The sequence below is a fragment of the Callionymus lyra genome, chromosome 7 (assembly GCF_982586985.1).
Source record: "Callionymus lyra chromosome 7, fCalLyr1.hap1.1, whole genome shotgun sequence".
NCBI classification, from domain to species: Eukaryota; Metazoa; Chordata; class Actinopteri; order Syngnathiformes; family Callionymidae; genus Callionymus; species Callionymus lyra.
This window is the reverse complement of record NC_141824.1, coordinates 16,221,109-16,245,042: the sequence shown is the minus strand read 5'-3', so window position 1 is coordinate 16,245,042 and position 23,934 is coordinate 16,221,109. Positions and strand designations below refer to the sequence as shown.

The 23,934-nt window shown below is 37.0% G+C and overlaps 1 protein-coding gene across 2 annotated transcripts in view; it reads left to right on the top strand.

Annotated features, from left to right (window-relative positions):
* arap1 (ArfGAP with RhoGAP domain, ankyrin repeat and PH domain 1) overlaps positions 1 to 23,934 on the top strand; it is a 48,994-nt gene that overhangs the window by 13,443 nt on the left and 11,617 nt on the right. For both annotated transcript variants that reach the window (XM_087796456.1, XM_087796455.1), the window contains exons 9-27: positions 36 to 220; positions 324 to 430; positions 1,962 to 2,161; positions 2,247 to 2,332; positions 4,730 to 4,912; positions 16,216 to 16,390; positions 17,335 to 17,466; positions 17,542 to 17,677; positions 17,777 to 17,879; positions 18,291 to 18,483; positions 18,974 to 19,016; positions 19,109 to 19,269; positions 20,066 to 20,278; positions 20,379 to 20,484; positions 20,570 to 20,717; positions 21,417 to 21,494; positions 22,026 to 22,106; positions 22,181 to 22,298; positions 23,774 to 23,887. In XM_087796456.1, the coding sequence (XP_087652582.1) occupies positions 36 to 220; positions 324 to 430; positions 1,962 to 2,161; positions 2,247 to 2,332; positions 4,730 to 4,912; positions 16,216 to 16,390; positions 17,335 to 17,466; positions 17,542 to 17,677; positions 17,777 to 17,879; positions 18,291 to 18,483; positions 18,974 to 19,016; positions 19,109 to 19,269; positions 20,066 to 20,278; positions 20,379 to 20,484; positions 20,570 to 20,717; positions 21,417 to 21,494; positions 22,026 to 22,106; positions 22,181 to 22,298; positions 23,774 to 23,887 (2,562 nt within the window). The remainder of the gene's footprint in view (positions 1 to 35; positions 221 to 323; positions 431 to 1,961; positions 2,162 to 2,246; positions 2,333 to 4,729; positions 4,913 to 16,215; positions 16,391 to 17,334; positions 17,467 to 17,541; positions 17,678 to 17,776; positions 17,880 to 18,290; positions 18,484 to 18,973; positions 19,017 to 19,108; positions 19,270 to 20,065; positions 20,279 to 20,378; positions 20,485 to 20,569; positions 20,718 to 21,416; positions 21,495 to 22,025; positions 22,107 to 22,180; positions 22,299 to 23,773; positions 23,888 to 23,934) is intronic.

Below are 23,934 nucleotides of genomic sequence, written 5' to 3'. Positions count from 1 at the left end.
TGTTTTTGTAAATGTGATTTTATTTTCATGCTCAGCGGACCGGAACGAGTGGGTGACCTTACTCTCTGACTGCACCAGGGGGCAGCACTCGTCCACCACCTTGAACCCTGGTTCACCCATGAGAGCAGAGTGCCAGGGCTATCTGGAGCTTAAAGGTTTACGCTCCAAACTTTACACAGCTGTGGCTGCTGATAAGGTTTTCCTCTACAAAAACATGGAGGTAATATTGCAATACTTTGAGCCAATCATTTTCTGGTGGAATTTCTGTTTGTTTTCACACTCGCTGATGCTGCTTCGTTGTAAATATTCAAATCTATTCTCAGGACTATCGTATAGGAGTCGGCATCACGTCGATCGAAATGAATGTCGGGAATGTGAAGGAGACGGATCGACGCGGCTTCGACCTCACGACACCTTACCGGATCTTCAGGTAATCTCAGGGCGATATGGTGTTTCTAAACAATCAATATAATCAGATTATGGATACACGGTGGCGCAGTGGTTAACAAGAAGGTTGCCGGTTCGCTTCCAGGGCGATTTCCGTGTGGAGTTTGTATGTTCTCACCTTGTTGCGTGGGTTTACTCTGGGCACGCCGGTTTCCTCCCACAGTCCAAAAACATTATCAAAGCAATAGGAATGAGTGTGTGTGAATGGTTGTCTGTCTTTGTGTGACCATTTAAACCATAACATTTTGATAAAAGAAAATATTAAAAAATTAAGAATACATTTTAAAATAATAAAATATATTACTTTTTACATTATAAAGGTTGAATAATAATTAAAAATAAATACAAAAAGAGTACTGAGCTATATGACCAAACAGTAACGTTGGTACATATTGTTACTCTTTTGATATTGTGTGGTGGTGCTATTATACCAACATCTTTGCATTTTTATTTAAGAGTCTATTCAAAAGGGTAAAAATAAAAAAAAACTATATATACTGTATATTTAGAGCATTTATTTTTGGATTATTGGAATACGATTATAAACTCATATGTCAGAAAAAGTAATGAATTTCGCAAATATTTGATTAAAAAAAAGGTTTTTATTAATTATTACAACCTTGCAACATACAAATTCAAGAATTCAAGAATTCAATAAATTTTTTTTTTTTTATTAAAACGTAATAATTCAGTGCTTTAGAAAAAAAGAGTTCAATATTCTGATGGCACTCGTGTACTTTAATCCACACAGCGGTGAAGTTTAGGTATGTTCTTCCTGTGTTTATTCCAGGTACTCCAATTTCCTCCCACAGTCCAAAAATATACAAAGGTTGATTGAGAAATGGTTCTTGGTGTGTGTAAATGGTTGTGCGACTAAAAACAAAACGGGGATGTTTGAGTGATAAAGGTCAAACAAAGGCATGATTTTTCAAAAATATTTATTTGTAAAGATGATTTGTGTTTTCATTTCTTATTATTGGAAGAAAAGTTGGGAAAGTATTTCTTGTCTGGAGAACTCACGCTGTTCGTCTATCCTCAGGATTCTCAGCTGGACATCTTTTGAGAATGTGAAGAGAGCTTTGTGTGAGTGTTTGGTGTGCGCACATGTGCATGTGTTGCTGTAACATGTGTGGTCCTTTTTTTCTTTTTTTTTTGGGATGGGGACACAGTCTGCTCCACTTGTGAGGAGAAAAGGTTGTGTATTTGTGCAAGAGTCCAGACTGTGTTTGTGTAATTGTGTGCATGTTTATTTATTCACTGACTGCATGTTGTTAGTCTTCGTTTCAAAAAAAGAGTTTGGTTTTTGGTTGTGTTTGTCATTTAAAATGAAAAGCTGGTTAGTTTTGTTGATTTAAGTCAGATTTAAGGATGATTCCCGACTGCGATGTTAACATTATGAAGATGTTTGATTTCCCTTTTAGATGATAAAAGCATGGAGATTGCATGAGATGTCAATGGGCAAGGCATTATTAGCAAATGTGTTGTGTAACGCCCTCAATCGTGTTTACCTGCAGTTTTGTCGCCGAGTCAGAGCAGTTGAAGGATCAGTGGGTGGAAGCCATGAGAGCTGCGATCGACGAAGCCTTGTCCAACAGCGAGGTCGTGGAACAGATTCGAGAAGAGCCGAGCAACAACGAGTGCGCCGACTGTGGCGCTCCGAAGCCAGAGTGGGCAGCTATCAACTTGTGTGTGGTGGTGTGCAAGCGATGTGCAGGTTTGTCCTGATCGAAGATGGTTATATTCCTCAATGCTTTTCTTTACCTTTTAATGCGGACGGATTTATTTTTGAAAATCCACAGGGGAGCACAGAGGTCTGGGTCCCAGCATCTCCAAGATCCGCAGTCTAAAGATGGACAGAAAAGTCTGGACAGAGGAGCTTATACAGGTACAGACATTTATGCTTGTGAATTATATTTGAGCGGCTGCTCATACAAGTGTGAGTCGTACATGGTGTTGATTTTAAAAATCCCTTTTTTTCAATTTAAACCTTAATTATCTTCCTTTCTATTCCTAACATTGATGTAAAATCTTGAAATTTGTCATAATTTTGCATGTGGAAATTACTTTATTCACATACGTTGTTGTTGTGTTCTCCCTGTTCGGGCTTGTCATCACAATTTGAGCTTCTGTTGTGTTACTTTGTGATGCAATTCTTGAAACACGGGGCTTATCTAATCAAAATCTCTTACCATTTTGAATCCTCCTCCTTCAGAAATAACCTCTAAACGATTCCTATAGCTTCCAATTAGGGTCTGGATTCTGGTGGAAGGTATTTTGGACCATTCTTCTTTACAGATCCTCTCCAGTTCAGTCCGGTTTGATGGTTTCCGAGCATGGACCGCCCGCTTTAAATCACAGCATAAATTTTCAATATTATTCAGGTCTGGGGACTGAGATGGCCATTCCAGAACATTATAATTGTTCCTCTGCATGAACGCCTTAGTAGATTTTGAGCAGTGTTTAGGATCATTGTCTTGTTGAAAGATCTGGCCCCGGCGCTACTTCAACTTTGTTTCTGATTCCTGGACATTGTTCTCCAGAATCTGCTGATATTGATAAGAATCCATGCGCCCCTCAACTTTAATAAGATTCCCCGTCCCTGCAATGGCCACACAGCCCCACAGCATGATGGAACCACCCCCACATTTTACTGTAGGCAACAAGTTCTTTTCTTGGAATGCTGTGTTCTTTTTCAGCCATTCATAACGCTCCTGGTTATGCCCAAATAACTCTATTTTAGTTTCATCAGTCCACAGCACCTTATTCCAAAATGAAGCTGGCTTGTCCAAATGTGCTTTAGCATACCTCAAGCGACCCCGTTTGTGGCGTGTGCAGAGAAAAGGCTTTTTCCGATTACTCTTCCATAAAGCATCTCCTTGTGTAAAGTGCGCTGAATAGTTGAACGATGCACAGTGACACCATCTGCAGCAAGTTGATGTTGCAGGTCTTTGGAGCTGGTCTGTGGGTTGACTGTGACTGTTCTCACCATCCTGCGCCTCTGTTTATCTGAGATTTTCCTTGGTCTGCCACTCCGGGCCTTAACTAGAACTGTGCCTGTGGTCTTCCATTACCTCACAATGTTCCTCACAGTTGAAACTGAGAGCTTAAATGTCTGAGATAGCTTTCTATATCCTTCCCCTAAACCATGATGTTGAACAATCATTGTTTTCAGGTCATTTGAGAGTTGTTTTGAGGCTCCCATGTTGCCACTCTTCAGAGAAGATGCAAAGAGGAGAAACACTTACAATTGGCCTCTTAAATACCCTTTCTCATGATTGGTCTCGCCTGTGTATGGAGGTCAAGGGTCACTGAGGTTACCAAACCAATTTTGAGTTCCAATAATTAGTGCTAAAGGTATTAAAATCAATAAGATATAAGGGTTCCTAAATTTATGCACATGCCTAATTTTGTTTAAATAATTCTTGCACACTTTCTGTAAATCATATAAACTTTATTTCACTTCTCAAATATCACTGTGTTTGTCTCCTATAAGATATATTTAACTGGATTTTTTTATCCAAACAACCAATGATTTATAAAGGAAAATCATGAAAATGTACAGGGGTGCCCAAACTTTTTCATACCACTGTAATAGTTATTTCATTCTCAACAACCCTCTCAGTACCCGTGAGCTGAACAGCTCTTGCCCAGCCAGCAAATCAAATCTGTCGATATATCATTTAAATACAATATTTTAGCAACCTATTGGCAGTCACTTAATAGAGCAGTGCATGCAAAGGCATCATGGGAGTTTACTGTTTTGCTGGCACCATAAGTAAGGTGGGTACGGTAGTGCATCCCACTAAATTCTATTGCTTCGTAAGTTTATCTATTGTTTGAATAAGTCCCTAGATTGTAACATTCTGCTAATTTAACTACTTTAACTTGGAAATTAAAATGCCATATGCATCTACTCAACCTTTGTGACTGCTTTAGAAGTCTTTTGCTAAGATTCCTACCCTTTTACTTTCACAAAAAATACTATTGTCTTGATATAACTTCACGATGGTGCAGATAGTGTCCCGTACTGGTTAAAAAAAACAAGTATGCTGGTTCTGAAAACACCAGGATGGCCTCATTCGAAGACGCAGGTTTAAAGCCGCTCCTGCTTTATGAGTGTGTTCTGTTATTAGTCACAAGGTGTCAACACAAGTCTTTAGTCTCTAGTGAAGCCACAGTTCACAGAAATGCTTCTTAAACAGAAACAACCCTATAAATATCTCGACATTTCTCGAAAGATGATATAATTTGTATTCATGCAGCGTCACCGTCTGTCTTGCAGTTGTTCCTGCTGCTGGGAAACGACCGCGTGAACACTTTCTGGGCGGCGAACGTTCCGCCGAGTGAAGCTCTGTCACCATCCAGCTGCACGGAAGACCGACGGCATTTCATCAGCAACAAATACCGCCAGGGCAAATACAGGAAGTACCACCCGCTGTATGGAAACCAGAGAGAACTCAATAATGTAAGTTCCCGTTCTTCATGTTGGTTCTTATCTTTACATCGACCACTGTTTTTTTTTTAAACAAGTCTGTGGGACTTGTTGTTAGCGGAGACGCTGCAGGGAGTTTAAGCAGAGTCTTATGCAAGATCAACCAGCCGCGGTTTACATGAAGCAAACACCTCGGAACTTTCCTGGTGTCGACTGTTAGTTATTGTCTGTTTGTTGGATAAAAGCTTTATTGTCTTATACTTGTCACACTTTAAAAACAATGTTTTGAGTGCAAAGTGTAACTGACGGTGTTCTGGTGAGCTGGCATCGAAAATATAACTAAAAATGTAAAGATTGAACTTAACAAAATACATGGCATGATGTGTTTTTGCACTTTTCTATTATTAATACATTTTATTATTTGTAGTCACAGACTGTTGACTTTTCTGTGCATTTGTGAGGTTGATTGATTAACTTCCCTTTTTACCATTTCATTTCGAATGTTCTATTTTTAACTATTTAAAAATGATTAAAAGAATTCCAGTGCATTTAGGAATTAAACTTCTTGTAGAGAAACCATTTGAACATTAGTTTTTGCTTGGAAATTTTTGTTTATTTTTGTTTTTCTCTTGTTTTTGTTTTTGTTAATGAAATTCAGAACATAAACTATACATTTCCCCTTAATAAACTCTTAATACGTAACTTTTTACAATATTGAATTAATATTAATAAAGTTTGAAAGTATTTATAAAGCTTTTTTCTTATAATACACATGTTAATTTCCTAATTATTTGTTTTTCTATCCATTTGGTTAAATCATCTTTCCTATAATCTTGCCGATATTAACGAAACTTGAGTCTTATGTTATTTTTTACCATTTACAAGAAGGAGTTGCTTCATGTTTCAATACCTACTTGTAGTACTGATAGACTTTTGTAACATATCAGAAGATAAAACCGTAAAGTGAAGCCTTGAACTGTTGTTAAATGTACATCCACTATATGGCACAAGGGGGAGCCAAATACCCCATTTTTAAAGGTACTTATTGGGGCTTTTGACAACCATGCATTTAAAAGCTTTTGGATTCCTGTAAACTGTAAAGAACATTGTGCACAAAACCATTACATTCTGTACAATAACCTCGTAGCTAGCATTCATCTTAATGCAAATACCTACTTGTTTTGATGGTTGTCGGTATATCTTCTTTGTTAGTATTTCATGACCTATGCCGTCTTTAAAGATGTTGACATAATGACATTACAATTTAAAGTGTGTAAGGTATATTTGTGGGTGTTATTACTGGCTTTTGGTGTTTTAGGTTTAAGATCTTTGGTTGATTGACAGGCCGTCCCTCATCTTTATTGACTAAATAATAAAGGTCTCCAAGGTGTCGCTATAGTCCCGATACAATACTCTATATAACAATGAATCAAGAGAGGCAGAAAGGGAAGTCATATCTCCTAAAATATAGCGGAGAGTTTGTAAATGTCTGGGACAGTTCTGGAGTCGAACCCAAAAAGGAGAGTCAACGAGAGGTCATAGTGTTGAAGAGATGAAACTGTCAAACTTCAATTGAGGAAACTGAACTCTGGCCGCTGATGCAAGACCGCACGTGTACATGTGTTATTGTCAGAAGTATTGCACTGTTGTGGAGAATTAGAAGATGAGTATTTCTCATCTTCTAATTCAGTGGTGACTGGAGTGTTTTTCTGAAAAAAAAAATATATAATAAATTAAAACTTCAAATAACTTTTTCCGTTCAAGCCTTTAAGTTTGAATTAGTTGAATAAAAATAGCGAGTCCTTCTCTCAGAGCTTTTGTTTTCCTACTTTTCCTGAACGTGACGTCGTCCCTCGTAGCTGAAGCTGGAATGTGCATTAACTCCACCTCCCTCTTCTCCTCCCCCGTCTCTCTCTCTCTCTCTCTCTCTCTCTCTCATTGTTTGGCTGGAGCTGCTGAAGAAGTTACTCTCTGGACTCCAACTCTCATAACTTCTGCCTGTTCTCTGTGACTGGCATTGTTTTATTTATTTATTTGTAAATCCTCAACCTTTGCGGAGCCTACACACACCCACTCACCACATCATCACTTCTGCGGCGGAAAAAGCGTTGTCTTGAGCTGAGGGCGAAGGTCGGCAGGTAAGGTGTGAGATCCAGAGTCAGTCATGGGACGTCTTGGTCAGTGTACGATCTCGTTCTGTCGTGACTAAATGTGATTTATTGCGACTAAAACCGAATGAATATTTAGTTGAAAGTGTGTCAGTGGGATGAAATATGCTGGCATGTATATTCATGGTGGCGTGTAGGCAAGTGTGTGTGTGTGTGTGTGTGTGTGTGTGTTCATGATGGGATGAGCTCGATCAATGGGCTACATTGTTTGTCAACAGTCAACATTTTTCTGCTGTCACTCTGTGTTACCGATAAATGCGAGAGCTCTGCACTGACGTCATGTGGAAAAAAATCGTGTCGCTGAAGATATTTACGTTCACAAACGGTGTGTGAAGTTGGTCACGTGCGTTTAAGATAATGTTTGCTCTCGCATAAGTTTCGCTTCGGGTTTCTCGATGCTTCAGGCGGTGTTTAAATTAGATTTACATTTTTTCCGGTGTTGCTTTAACAAGACTTTATTAGTGACCATTTGTTTCGCTTGCTAGCTGAAGTAGCTGCAAAATAATCTTGTTTTTTTCTTTGCTCTGATATAGTTTTAAATTGTTTAAATTCTGTTTGTGCACCTGGGATATACCTTAGTAGCCCTAGCTAGCTGGGACGAACAACATTCATGTAGAAATATGAACTTAAATTATGGTAGTTTTTAATTTCCTATTATTTATCACTATTATTTATGTAGTATTAAAAGATGCAGATTAATTATATTATTTGTAATGTTTTTATCTAAAAACCTTTTGTTAAAATGTACTTTTCACTTTTAAAATATATTTAAAATAATCGTAAAATGCTGCGCATTTATTTCAAGGGTTTCCCTATACATTTTTATGTACATTTATAAATTATAAACAACAAAAAAGGTAATTAAATATATTTTTCTGCTTCTCATTACTGTGTTTTATTTAATATTAACACTTTTTTTTCTTGCTTAAATCACTCAAAAAGTGAATAATGTGACCACCTAAGTACGTTAGTAAGTAAGTAATTTTTATTTGTATAGCGCTTTTCCAGACCAGGGTCACAAAGCGCTTAAACAATCAAAACAATAATGAATAAAGTATATATTTTAAGGATCAAGATAAAACTGATAACGCAACAGAAGTTCCAGAAAATCAAGGAAAAGCCTGAACAAATAGAAACGTCTTAAGATGTTTCTTAAAGGAGTCAGTAGACATTGAAACAATGAATAAATGTGTAATTCATTAAAAATGCATCCCTCATGTGAAACATTAAAATTATTATTATTACAATAATACTGTCAAATTCCAGCCTAAGCTTGGGGTGTAAAGTAAAAATAACGATTTCAAACGCATTAAATGACATTTTCAGTCGTTTTTTATTTTTCCAGATTTCTCGACATGACATAATGTATTTCAGCTCCTCTTTAATAGCGCGACCGCATTCTGCACTTTCCATCCACGTGACCTCGTTTTCAAGCTTTTATAGGCTCGTGTTCCCTCCTCGTCTTGTTTTCTTAATTGGATCTTAATAGAAAGAAAAAGTTCCTCCTTTTTTCCTCTTAACTTTAGTTTCTATTTTTACAACTTTTTCCAGCCCGAAAAAAAAAATTATGAACCATCTTTTTCCACCGTGACTTTAAGATCACGCTCCATATTCACTTCCCCGTTTTTTTTTTCTTTTCCTCTTTCTTTGTTTTTTCCCTGCAAGTCTGAAAAAAAAAAAAAAATGTCCCCATCTCATATTCCCTTGCTCTCCTCTCCTTCTTCCGTCTGGATTCTAACCTCCACCTCTCTCTCCCCCGCCGTCTGCACACTGAGCTGATGAGCTCACGATGGAACTTGTGTGAATCCCCGTCTTCCTCATCTGGATTTCATATGCGCTCATAGAAATGTAAACGTGGGCGCCTCCTGTACGTTGAGAGGCGCGGGGTCGTCTTTTCATGTGTAGTTAACGTCGCCCGTCGAAGTGCTTTGATCATGATTTCCTCCTGTTTTTGTCCGAGTGCAACTGCTGCAGCCAGATGTGATTCCAGACACACCCAGATAAAATATCTCTCTCTGTCTCTCGGGGGATGTTGGGGCTGATTCTTGAAACCCCCTTTTCCTCGCCTCCTTGTGTGATTTTTTTAAAGGGACGTAGAGATTTTGAACTGTTTAATTTGGTCTTTCATTTGGAGATGATGCTGCACGTACGGCTATTGATTGAGCTCCTCAAACATGAGCTCATGTCCAAGTGGGACACAGTTGTGGACATGTTGGCAAATGAAGCGACTTGTAATGTAGGTTTGATCAGTTAAAGTACAGAGTACCTCTAAGTTTTGTTATCTTTTTGTTTTGAATACATCACACACGCATGGCCGTAGAATTTTCCACTACAACGTTTAACATCCGTATTCAATCAAATTGTTACCAAATAATTTTCAACTATAATCAAACTATTTTCAACTGTAAACAAACAATTTTCAACTGTAAACAAACTATTTTCAACTGTATTCAAACTATTTTCAACTATAATCAAACTATTTTCAACTATAAACAAACAATTTTCAACTATAAACAAACAATTTTCTACTGTAAACAAACAATTTTCAACTATAATCAAACAATTTTCAACTGTAATCAAACTATTTTCAACTGTAATCAAACAATTTTCAACTATAATCAAACTATTTTCAACTGTAAACAAACAATTTTCAACTATAATCAAACAATTTTCAACTGTAATCAAACTATTTTCAACTGTAATCAAACTATTTTCAACTGTAATCAAACTATTTTCAACTATAATCAAACAATTTTCAACTATAATCAAACAATTTTCAACTATAATCAAACAATTTTTAACTGAAATCAAACAATTCTCAACTGTAATCAAACAATTTTCAACTATAATCAAACAATTTTCAACTATAATCAAACTATTTTCAACTATAATCAAACTATTTTCAACTATAATCAAACTATTTTCAACTGTAAACAAACAATTTTCAACTATAATCAAAAACTTTTAAACTATAATAACTATTTTCAACTGTAAACAAACAATTTGAACTATAATCAAACAATTTTCAACTATAATCTAACAATTTTCAACTGTAAACAAACAATTTTCAACTATAATCAAATACCTTTCAACTATAATCAAACTATTTTCAACTGTAAACAAACAATTTTCAACTATAATCAAACAATTTTCAACTATAATCAAACTATTTTCAACTATAATCAAAAACTTTTAAACTATAATAACTATTTTCAACTGTAAACAAACAATTTTCAACTATAATCAAACTATTTTCAACTATAATCAACCTATTTTCAACTATAATCAAACAATTTTCAACTGTAAACAAACAATTTTAAACTATAATCAAACTATTTTCAACTATAATCAAACTATTTCCAACTATAATCAAACTATTTTCAACTGTAAACAAACAATTTTAAACTATAATCAAACAATTTTCAACTATAATCAAACTATTTTCAACTGTAAACAAACAATTTTCAACTATAATCAAACAATTTTCAACTATAATCAAACTATTTTCAACTATAATCAAAAACTTTTAAACTATAATAACTATTTTCAACTGTAAACAAACAATTTTCAACTATAATCAAACAATTTTCAACTATAATCAAACTATTTTCAACTGTAAACAAACAATTTTCAACTATAATCAAACAATTTTCAACTATAATCAAACTATTTTCAACTGTAAACAAACAATTTTCAACTATAAACAAACTATTTCCAACTATAATCAAACTATTTTCAATTGTAATCAAACTATTTCTAACTGTAATCAAACAATTTTAAACTGTAATTAAACATTTTTTTTTACCATAATCAAACAATCTTTATCCATACTCTAACAATTTACAACTGTACTTAAATCATTTTCAACTCCTTGTTTAAAAATGTTAGGGAAAGTTTACTTTTATGTAAACTTCTTTTGTTTCACATATATCATTAATCTATACACTGAACAATTTGGGTCCTAGTAGTGATCCTTGTGGAACTACAAATGTATTTATTTTTTGATTAGATTTGGTTTAAATCCATTTATATACATTGTCCTCTCCTATCTAGGTGTTTATTATTCAACTGCCTGCAGTCACAAAAGGCTAAAAGATGTTTCGAGTAACAATAAATCAAAAGCCATATCTTTATGACCACCTTTTCTTTTTTTTACCATCTCAACTGAAGCTCCTGTTCTTTATCTGAAGTGGCCAGTAGCTATCGCACTTTCCTTTATAGCACCTTGACACTAGCTTATAATTACTCACAGTGGTCTAAAGTTTGGATCTACCCTTTCCTGAATGTGTTTACTATTTCCTTCATTGTAGATACACTGATCAAGATGTAATAGTCGTGTAATAGTCGTGTAATAGTAGTGTAATAGTAGTGTAATAGTTATGTAATAGTCATGTAATAGTCATGTAATAGTCATGTAATAGTAGTGTAATAGTAGTGTAATAGTAGTGTAATAGTCGTGTAATAGTCGTGTAATAGTAGTGTAATAGTCGTGTAATAGTCGTGTAATAGTAGTGTAATAGTAGTGTAATAGTCGTGTAATAGTCGTGTAATAGTAGTGTAATAGTCGTGTAATAGTCGTGTAATAGTAGTGTAATAGTCGTGTAATAGGGAGCAAACCTGTACCAAGGAGCTCGTCTCACATGAAATTGTTAACAATGTGATCGAATCAATACATTTCCGTGATTAAAAAAATTAAGTTGTCTCAGGGTCAAGGTGACCCGAAGGCCCAGGAAAAAAAATGTGTTTCTGGCATCCCTTGTGTTGTCTCAGGGTCAAGGTGACCCGAAGGCCCGAAAAAAAATGTGTTTGTCTCAGGGTCAAGGCCCGAAAACAAATGTGTTTGTGGTATCGCTTGCGTTATCTGAGGGTCAAGGTGACCCGAAGGCCAGAAAACAAATGTGTTTGTGGTATCCCTTGTGTTGTCTCAGGGTCAAGGTGAAACAAAAACATGAAAAAAATGTGTTTGTGGTATACCTTGTGTTGTCTCAGGGTCAAGGTGACCCAAAGGCCCGAAAACAAATGTGTTTGTGGTATCCCTTGTGCTGTCTCAGGGTCCAAGGTGACCTGAAGGCCAGAAAACAAATGTGTTTGTGGTATCCCTTGTGTTGTCTCAGGGTCAAGGTGACCCGAAGGCCCGGGAAAAAAAATGTGTTTGTGGTATCCCTTGTGTTGTCTCGGGGTCAAGGTGACCCAAAGGCCCGAAAAAACAAATGTGTTTGTGGTATCCCCTGTGTTGTCTCAAGGTCAAGGTGACCCGAAGACCCTAAAACAAATGTGTTTGTGGTATCCCTTGTTTTGTCTCAGGGTCAAGTTGACCCGAAGGCCCGAAAACAAATGTGTTTGTCTCAGGGTCAAGGCCCGAAAACAAATGTGTTTGTGGTATCGCTTGCGTTATCTGAGGGTCAAGGTGAAACGAAGGCCCGCAAACAAATGTTTGTGGTATCCCTTGTTTTGTCTCTGGGTCAAGGTGAACAACCTCCATGGCTTCTATAAATACATATGCAGTATTGGAGGTCATTCACCTTGACCCTGAGACAACACAAGGGACACCACATACACATTTGTTTGCGGGCCTTCGGGTCACCTTGACCCTGAGATATAATACACGTAACCTCCTTGGCAGATGTAATTATGGATCAAAGTATAAAATATTAAATGGGTCTTTTCCTTCCCTAGTTTTCTAGTCGTACTATGTTTAATAATTGATGAATAATTATTTTGAAGGATATATAATTAGTTGAATTTAAGTTGTGATTTATTCATGTATTCGAGTTCATGACGAACTACCTGTCGAGCTTGTTATCCTTTTATCTGTTGACATTATCTAAATTAAATATTGAATTTATTTCTCTACTGTTAATCTCACTTCTCCATCAGGGTTTGGTTCCCAAAGGTGGATCCAGACCCGGAGCAGCTTGGTCCTGTGGCCCAGTAACCCAGAGCGACCCCCAGTGTGCAGCCTGATCATGATATTGATCGTCTCAGTGACCCCTATTTTTTTTTGTGTGACTGCAGCGATGGTATCGACCATGTGTTGCAATGTGTTGCTTTAATTAGGTCCCGTGAGTGTGTGTGTGTGTGTGTGTGTTTGTTTGGGATCGTCGCTGCTTAAGTCAGGAGTGGTTCCGTCTGGATGCCTCGGACTGATGTGGAATTTCGCAATCCGTTTCGAAAACAGCTTATTGGTTTTAGCCCCGAGCCGAGCGAGCCTGCAGAAGACTCAGCTGCAACAACATGTACATCCTCCTCTCCTTCGTCATAACATCTTCTACGTTCCACTTCCTGCTCCTCAGATCTTTGTTTACACTGACTTCCACACCATTATCTTCCTGGTTTAATTGGCACGGATCAGGAGAAGTTCTCCCTCCTGGTGTTGTGGGATGTGTCAGGGTCGGAGCTGATGATGATCCTACTCTGAGGAACACTTGGATGTTTGGGTTGTGGGAAGATTTCCACCTCGACTCTGTCGTGTGTTTGTTTCTGGCTCTGAAAACAAACTGTGTTTTGATAAAGCTGGTTTCTTTCTGAGAGCTCCGTCCGCTGGGCTCGACCCAAACCCCTCGTGACCCACTTAAGGGTGAGAAGATCCGACGCTGACGCGACTTTGTTTCTCTCTGTTGGTGTGTTTTAGTTTGTGTTATTATTACATTTTTCTACTTAAGCAGTTGTTTTCTGTCTGTCTGTAGCACCATCTTTTGATCTGTTCTTTCTTTCTTTACATCTATTATATTTACTTTCTTTCTTTCTTTTTTCTTTCTTTCTTTCTTTTTTTACATCTATTATATTTTCTTTCTTTCTTTCTTTTTTCTTTCTTTCTTTCTTTCTTTACATCTATTATATGTTCTTTCTTTCTTTCTTTCCTTCTTTCTTTCTTTTTTCCTTCTTTCTTTCCTTCTTTTTTTCTTTACATCTATTATATTTTCTTTCTTTCTGTATTTCTTTCTTTCCATCTTTCTATGTGTCTTTCTTTTATTTATTTATTTATTTTCTTTTTTCCTTCCTCGTATTCAATCCTTTTTTTCTTTCCTTTCTTTCTTTCTGTATTTCTTTTTTTCCATCTTTCTTTGTGTCTTTCTTTTATTAATTTCTTTCGTTTCTTTTTTCCTTCCTCGTATTTAATACTTTTTTATTTCCTTTCTTTCTTTCTTTCTTTCTTTTATTTCTTTCTTTCTTTTTGCTTGCTCTTCTTTCGTTCTTTATTTCTCTTATTTCTTTCTTTCTCTTATTTCTTTTTTTCTCTTATTTCTTTCTTCCGTTATTGGCCTAATTCTTTCTTTCTTTTTCTAATTCCGTTCTCTTATTCATCTTCTTTCTTACCTTCTCTTTTTTCTAAACTTCCTTTTTATTTCTCACCTTTTTTCTCTTTTTTCTCACCTGTTTCTCTCCTTTCTCTCCCTCAGCCCCTTCTTTTCTCTTGTCATATCTTTTTCCCTTCTTTCTTTTTAACTATCCTTCTTTTCTTTTCTCATTTGCTTTCTTCTCATTCTGTGTCCTGGCCTTTTATATCATCCTTCTTACCATCTTCACCTTAATTCCTTCTTTCCGATCAGAAATCAAATACTTATTTACTACTTAACACGCAATACTATGATGCATCTTGCAACTGGACTTTCTTTTTGTAACAAGAAACTTTGTGAACTGAAATAATAATAAAATAAAAAACAGAATTGTTTTTACTTTAACTTAACTTCCACAAAAACAACGCTGCATTAGTATGAGCTCTTGGTTAAAAAGGGTGATGAGAATAGAGAACTCTTACAGGATGTTTATGTCTCTTATCTTGTGTATAGTATCTGAAGGTTTCAGGTCTTGATCTGGCGACAGTTCAAACCAGGGAACTTGGACACACTCTCTGACTCTGAGGTCATGTGCTCTTTGTCATATCACTCACTTCCTGTTTAGCTTTCTATGAACAATTTGCACAGCGGGGAAGGATTTGACTATGGCTGCCGACGGGCAAATAAAACATTCTGGTGTTCTGCTTTACTGATGGTGACAGATGAGTGGCATGATGGTAGGAACCGCTCCATTTGTCTGGTGACCTGAATTAAACGGCATCAGGTTATTTTCTACGATGGATGTTTGGTGCACGAACTTGTTCTGCTTTAGTGTTTTACTTTATTTCTTTGCATTTTTTCAAAATCAAAACACACCTAATATGAGTTGAAGTTGACGATTCCCGAAGCTTCAGATGCATTAAAAGTTCAGTTTAAAATCCCTGTTATGTCGTGAGATGTTGTTGCAAAGACCTGAAATATAAAGAACTTTAATTGGGATTGTAGACTCTAATCACTGTGAAATTGCTTCAGGTTGCTCAGATATTAAATGTGTATACTAGGGATTTATCGGGTGCTTGGCGCACTCCTGATGTTTTTATTAACACGCAAAATCTTCCAGGCACATAATCCCCCAAAATTGCTTCAACATATTCTGATGTTTATAACTTGTTGATTCTGCTTTACAATCATATTTTCTACTCTTATGGAGTGAAACTCAAACATTATATATTTTTTTTATAAATGATGGCAGAGTTGTTACAACTGTTATTATTTCATCCTTAGAGATCATATTTATAGATTTATCCATGATGTCTTGTGTCTTTGAACTTCATTGTTGTCTTGAACAGTAATTTAAAAATGAAATGATATTGACTTTTTTCACAACTTCAAAGCTAAAACATTCTGCGCATAAGCAGAAAGGTTACATTTTGTTGATATAAAAATTAATAATATTGTTCACATAGCTGATGAATCTCTCAGTAATTATATTGAATTAATGAAGATAGTTTTAGATATTTATAGACATTTATAGATCTTAATTTATCCTACAGTCGGGAGATTTCGATATAATTAATATTAGGTTTGCAATTAGCGGGTATATATACCTATGTATATATAAAAAGTTTTTGGATAAGTTTGTTTTTATATAACTAGCTGTGGTTTGATGTCAATGAAGGCACCAACAATTGCACTCAATAACCCACTTTAAAAAGATACAATACAATTTAAAAGAATAATAAAAAAAAAGATTCTAAAACCGTAGCTAAAAGAAGCTTGTCATGATTTTTTTCTTCTTTTTCTAATATTAATTTGTCCGTAAATTGTCTTTATTTTACGTTCAAATGCCTGTTTAATCCTGACCACTAATGTTGTCTCCTTGTGTTCCCAGGCGTTGTGCATCAGTGTGCAGTGCAGCGATGTGCTGGAGACGCTGAGCCTGATCTTCTGCGGCGCAGATGTGAATTGTTCAACTGGAATGGCCAGTTGCCCTTCCCCGCTCTGCTTGGCCAACACTCACGCACAACCTCTGCAAGCCGAGCTGCTGAGCCACAATCTCAACACAGGTATGTGCGTGTGCAGCAACACCGTGTCCGGATTTGACGTGTATATTCTGCTATGAACTGCTGGAGCTGCTCGCAATAATCTGCAGTAATTTATGCCAGGTGCCTTTTTTTATGAGATTTCTGGAGTTAAAATGACATTTTCAGACTGAAATCCCTTTAATTCTCAATCTGACTGTGATCAATAATTTCTTCGGGACACTCCCAATTTACTCATCTAGCTTTGACACTCAAATTCTCAGAAAATTCTCAAAATGTTGATGAAGTTCTTTCTTTTATGTTGTCTACAGCTGTACCATTGATTTTCAACGACCAATCTTCCCTAACTTTTATTAAAAATAGTCTTATCAGATTAAGATGGAACACTAATAGACTCAGGGACTCTATCATTCGAGGATGATGTTAATCTTTGTATCCTTTTCCTTTGTATCTTTTTTCCTTGTGTTATTTCCTGTGATCTGTGATCTATGGTCTTTATACTTGCACGTTGTTCTTTTGTTTGCACTTTGTTCTTGTTCTCGCTTCTATGAAACTTGTATTATCGAACTGGAAACCCAATTTCCCGAAGGAGGTCTCCAGAGGGATTAATAAAGTCAAACTAATCTAATCTAAGATGAGGAGTGCTAACAGGACTCTCAATACCTGCACAGACATTATCATCACAGTGCAGCAGTTACAGGAGGAAGTATTGGTTGTTTATGGAGAAGTATATTTGCAAACAGCTGCCAATGCTGAAGGTGTACCAGCCTCTGAATGCCCCGGAGCTTCCATCTGCGTGTTCACTTGCAGACATTTTTATTCGCACTCAAACCGTAGCTTAATGTCTCAGTCTGTGCATGTTTACTCTGATCCTGCAGGTCGTGAGCCTCAGACGATGTTCTTTCTTAATTAGGAAGTTATGAAACTTTTAACATGTAACCATAACTACAGAGTCACGGTTGTTTCAGATCTTCCTCGGTCAGAGGTCGACGCCATGAAGCCGGTTCACTTCTCAACACCGTCTTGTGTGTCTCACAACGGATTTCTTTTCAAGACCGGATCCATGACCAGAGCCGTAACAGACCAAAAAGTCAAAGAAGGTGTTTGAATTAACCTTTTTTTTTTCTCAGTATTATCCAAGAGATTTGTCAAACGTATTTGGTTTTTCTTCTCAGAATTTAGCCGTCGCTGGTGCACGTTGAACGATGGAATCTTCAGCTACTTTGAAAATGACAGAAACTCCAACCCGAACGGAATGCTGAAGGTCTCGGAGATCGTGTGTTTGGCCGTGGACGAGCCAAAGAGACACGGGTACCTCCCTTTAAGATCCGTTTTTAATCATCACATCTTGAAATAATCAGTGGTTTATTAAAAATTCCTACAAATAAATCAACTTCATATTCTCCTCAGATACGACCACACTTTTGAACTCTACTCAGAATCGGACCGCCTTTATCTGTTCGGCACAGACGACCCTGAAGGCCACAAAGAATGGGTCAAATCTATTGCTAAGGTAATTCTTTTTTTATTCACTGTTGCATCTTAAGGTTTTTGTCAATTTTAGTTAAAGTTCTTATTTAGTTTAGTTCTGTTTACTTATTGAAAGATAAGCTTACGGGTCCTCCTCACCGTGGGCGTGTCTAATTTTGACTTTTAAATGAAATGAAGTAGCAGAGTCAGGCAATAAAGACAATGTTAAGGGCATAAAAAATAACGCTGAGTCAGCAGGAGTTCTGGGTTGGGTTCTCTACAACACCATGGCTCAATATAGAGTTTCTTTTACTCGGTTTTTTTGCCCTTTACAAGTTTATTAATTGAGTAAAATTGACTCAATCGTGAATTTTGACGTTTCAAAGAGTCACAAAGAAGCCAAAATAAAATAAAAATCTAAATGAATTTGTATCTTTTCTTTGGTTTCTGTTAGAGTATTATCCCATCCACTGCTGATCCTTTGCTGAGGTTGGGTTTCGAGCGGCTGGGGCGTCTGAAATGCAAAGATGGATTGAACCTCCAGACTTCAAGGGTCGGCTGGTTCGCGCTGGAGGGCTCCACGCTGTACGCCTACCTGGACGGCGGTCAGGGGGAGGAAATACATCTTCGTAAACTCATCGAACTATGTGAGTGAGAAGCTACTTGTGAGGAAAATTTACATTGAACAATGAGCAGCTCTTGACTTTTCCATCTTCAAGATCAATTACACTTTAAATCAAATGATCCTTTATTCCTTCTTACTAAATATGAATACTATCTTATTTCATACTGAATAATGATGGTGTTCATTTAATGCAACTTTTTGTCTTCATTTTGTTTAAGATTAATCTAAATAGAATTTATTGGTTTGTTTCAATCTCATCTTGTTCTTCAGTACATTTGTTTTTTTTTTAAATACACTTTAAATTAGACACGACTTTTATTTTGTATCTGTCATATTTTCAATTTGTATACAAGAAAAAATGCATTACACAGTACATGCGTTATTAATATTTTTATGAATTACGTTTGACTTATTTTGAGTTGATGTTTGTTTTCTTGTCATAACAATGCAACTGTTTCTTTAACGCTTACATGAGACAAAGTGTCTGACATGTTTCAAAAATGTTTCAACAGCAATCCAACAAGACTCTGTCCTGGTGCTGGTGGAGAAAGGCAGGTGAGTCTAAGGATGTTTCTAAACTGTATAGTTTTTTTTATATATATATATTTTCCACTTGCTAATGCATTTTTTTTATAATAATTTCCCAGAACTCTGTACATCGAAGCAGAGAGGAAGTTGGATTTCTCCGGCTGGTGCGCGGCCATCAAGGCGGCGGCGAGAAGCGGAGAAACCCTGAGCCAGCAGCAGCTGACCGACACAAACATACCTATCATCGTCAACAGCTGCATCACTTACATCACGCAGTGTGGTGAGGAACCCTGGTTTTCTGTCGTGGAAATAAATAAATGAAACAATCGACACCGGCGAGCGTCAGAAGTGAGACACAACTGCTGCAAAGGGGAAACTGAACTTAATGTAGATTCTTTCCCTGGAGGTGGAAGATCACCAGGCCATGAGAGGAATACAACCCTGGATCTCATGTTGACATGTTGAATGATCCCTCATTTATCACGGGGGATACGCTCTAAAAATAACCCGCAATAGAGTAAATCTGCGAAGTCATCAGCTTTCTTTTTTACAATCATTATCCATGTTTTACATCCCTACAAAGTTTATAGACTCTTAAAAACCTACACAACTTTAACAAAAACTTTAACAATAACTAAAAAGGTTCAAACATTTATTTATAACCCAAACCATTCAACAACCCGTCAGTAACAGCTCACATGATGCTTTGCCGCCCAGCCAACCAATCACGGCAGGTGATCGACCAATCAGCTGTCTAGAAAAGCGCTCTATAATACCAAATACTTACTTACTTACTTACTAAATATAGCAATGTGTAGAAAGGGATCATGGGAATTCAATGTTTTGTTGGCACCATAAGTAAGGGGGCTGCATTATTTAGTGAGAGAGACTGCTCAATATTTTTGGTTATAGTATCACCATTATAATAATAGCTTCATTGTTATTTGAGTTATTTTGTTGACAAATAAATGTCAACAAAGGCATTGGCCGCTCATTGGTTTTGTTAAGTAGCAGATATTTCCACCAAATCAGAATATATTTTGTAAATAACGTCATTTTGTTGCTGTCGTTTGTAGGTTTAAACTCCGAGGGCATCTATCGAAAAAGTGGCGGCACCTCCCGTATAGCAGTGTTGTGCGAGCAATTCCGTCAAGACGCTCGCAGCCTTTGTCTGAAGGAAGAAGAGCACCACGTGGACGACGTGTCCAACACGCTCAAGCGTTTTTTGAGGGAGTTGAAGGATGGACTGTTCACAGCCAAGGACTCCAGCGCTTGGCTTAAAACTGCCGGTGAGATTGATAGATGTCAGATTACGGTGGAAACGTAAGCATTATTGTGTCGGGACGAATGGATCTAACGTGTCATGCTTCTCTGACTTGTTTCATCCAGCCATTCCGGATGAAAGTATGAAGATCTCGCAGTTTAAACTTCTGCTAAACAAACTTCCTTGTGTCAACAAGGCGACGCTAAAGGCTCTTATCAATCATCTCTACTGGTGGGCGTCTATCTTGATCAGAAACATCCGCTTCACTATTGGCTTACTATTAGGGTTTTTAATTCTTTCCTCTGTGTTTGTCAAGCGTGCAATGGTTTTCTGAAAAGAACCAGATGAATCTCCATAACTTGGCCATCGTGTTCGGTCCCACCATGTTCCAGACGGACGGGAAGGACTACAGCGCCGGCCGGGCCATTGAGGATCTCATCCAGAACTACACGCTGATATTTGAGGTCAGACTCTATGCTCTTATGGCCAGGGACATACTCAGAAGTGATCGTCCATCTCAAAAATATCAGCAATAATGTGGCCTTGTTAGCACGTGTCCTAGTTTATAGATCATTTAGCATAATCTGTGGTGTATAAAATGGTATTTGTTCCCCCTAGTGTCCGAATTGCGTAACTGTCACACATTCCCCGGTTCCATTTTTATTTTCTGAATGTACTTTTCTTTACAAAAACAAGATCTTCTTGGTTTATTGTGTTATCTGAAATGAAGACATACAATAAATTATAATATTAATGATGACAAAATGTTACTTTAATTTGATTTCATCAAATGGAATGATTGTGTTTATCTGTTTGTTTTGTCAGAAGAAATGCCAAATAAGTATTTAGTATTTAATTTATGGCTGTATGTGTTCATTAAAAAAGCTTTGAGGTAATTTAATCTTTTTTATTATTATTATTTATAAAGGTATTTCAATTCAGTTGGTAAAATTGCAAAATGATGATGCATCAGGACTTTGATGAAACTATGAAAAGTTATCTGTTGACGTCAATCTAAACCAGCAATCGCAACAACAATCAAGCTTGTTTCTTTTTTTCGCTCTGTGTGGGTTTGTTGAAAATAAAGAATGGCTTTGAAGTATGAAGGAAGAAAATCTGTTTCACAATATGCACTGATGATAACTTTGTTTTTGTTTCTCCAGGTGGATGAGCATCAGCTGAAAAAGCAGATTGAAGAGATTAACGCCATCATTAAAATGCGGGAAAAAATAGAGTTTCCAGTAAGTCTTCAGAATGTAGAGAATAATTGCTTTCACGGGAACTGAATTTGTTTATTTCAAGGATTAAAAGTATGGTTAGTGCTTATATATTGAAATAATTATTAGAATTATTAGTATATTTATTAGACGTAAAAATAAAACATAAATGTCGTTCTTATTGTTCGCTCTCTGTTGATTTTGCTGCCAGCTAGTGGCCCCTTTGGTAAACATGCCCACAGGAATTCCCTAATCAGTCCCAGGTTAAAACATAACAAGTCCCTTCATACAGATACATAAGGAAATCTGAGGTTGATAGAATAAACTATTTTGTTATTTGTTTAATACGTGTATTAAACATGTCATTTATTGCCCTTTGTACCTTCTATACTTTTGTACAAATGTTATATCTTACTCCTGTTTTAAAGTCAATTTCCCTTCATATCACTTTGAACTGTGGGAGAATCCCACTCATAACCATTTGTTGGAATTGAACCTTCATTGCTATGAGTCTTATTTAAACGAACTGATACAATTCTCTCCTTCCATCTGAAGCGTCCTGATCCTGGGGGCCACTTCATCTGCACGGTGTACCTGGAGGAGGGTCAGGGTGTGAGGAAGGAGCAGCACGTCCAGGTAAGGATTTCTTAAACAGAAAGCTGATGAGATACACGACACAAGGTCGATGGTCACTGATGAAATCTCTGCAGATCCCTGGTTCCATGACGGCAGCAGAGCTGATCTATGAGTTCCTGGACCAGCGAAACATTCCCGTCAAAGACAAGGACTTCTGGAGCTGCTGGGAAATCTGTGACAAGGAGGAAATGGGTATGACGTTTTTTAAAACTTGAAAGCAAAACTTTTGACTTCTGTGTCTCAGTGAGACTTTTACAATATGATAACAACTCGTACGTCACATCTATTAAGCTACATTCCTTAAACTTGACAGCTCGGTATGTTTTGCCATCTGGTTCCTCACCCAGAAGCCTCCGTACGTGTTTCATCAGATGCCAGAGAGCTTCACATACTTGGCACGTCTCCTAATTTCAGACACCTCAGCGACACGCTGGTTCAGGCTGGAGGGGCGGGACTCTGCCAGGAGGAAATAAATAGAGTCCAATTTCTGCAACACGCTCTATTTTTAGTTCATGATAAGCCTCGTTCTGCCCGTTACAGGGTGTTGATGAGTGTTTACCAGAAATAAACGGACTCAGGATTTCCTGAAATTTGAGTTAGTGTCCAATGATGCGATTAATTACAGTGATTTTTTTTTTTTCATTGCATTGAGAAAATATGTTTGCCAGACAAAGTGTTTGCTGGTCTGTTAGCATTTAGCTTCCCTAGCAAGTACTGGTGTTTATTATTAAGAATATGGCGATACGATACTTATCACGATTCAGGGGTAACAACAAGATATATTGCGATACTGTAGGAACAAGGATATATTTGTAGTATTAACCAAAATATGTCTAAACATAGGCTTTAAAAGCTGCTGGACTTGACTGTATCCTCTCGTCCTCAGTCATCGATGGGATCTCCTGGGATTTTATGGCCGCAGTGGATGTAATGACGGCTGCCATCTAGCGGCCGGAAGTTTAATTACAACACAAAAATGACCAAACGCATGCCAATTCATTTTTTTAAATTATTTTATTTATTAATTATTTTATTTTATATACGCTTTATTGATATATAAACCATAAAATAAGCATGTTTTAAAAAAAAAAGATTTGAAAGCCGAATTACTAACCAAAAAACTTCGATAGATTGCGATACATCCATATTTTTTCGCATCCCTGCTTGGGACTACTGTGAATGACGAAACCTTCAAAACCTTCCTGAATCCAGATGGCAGTTCTGAACACTTCCCGAATCTTATCTTTTCTTTGTCACAATATTTAAAAAGATAATTGCAATATATCGTTGTATAGATATTTTCTCGCATCCCACCTTAGGACTAGTGTCAGTGAATTACGAAACCCTCAAAACCTTCCTGAATCCAGATGGCAGTCCTGAACTCTTCCCGAATCTAATCTTTCCTTTGTCACAATATTAAAAAAAAAAAAAGTTGTAGTATATTTGAAAATGTTCAAGCAGTTTTGCCAAGAAATAAATGAACACCAATTATCACATGGTCTCCTTTGCAGAGGTAATTACTTCAACATTTTGAGGGGGATAAAGGGCTGATAAACTAAAATTGCTAAAGTTAATAAAAGTCTTAGATGCAAAAGCTTTGAGGTCATAAATCAAATCTCTCTGGTTTAAGTCACGATCCAGGTTTTAATTGAGCTTGTCGTCCTCAGAGCGTCCTCTGCACTACAGCGAGCGGGTCCTTCCCATCCTCCACTCCTTCGGCACCGACTCCTATCTGCTCATCAAGAAACATCAAGCCATGGAGACCATGATCCTGTACCTGGGTAACCACGCCAGCCGAGCCCTCCACGGATTCATCGCTCACTCGGCC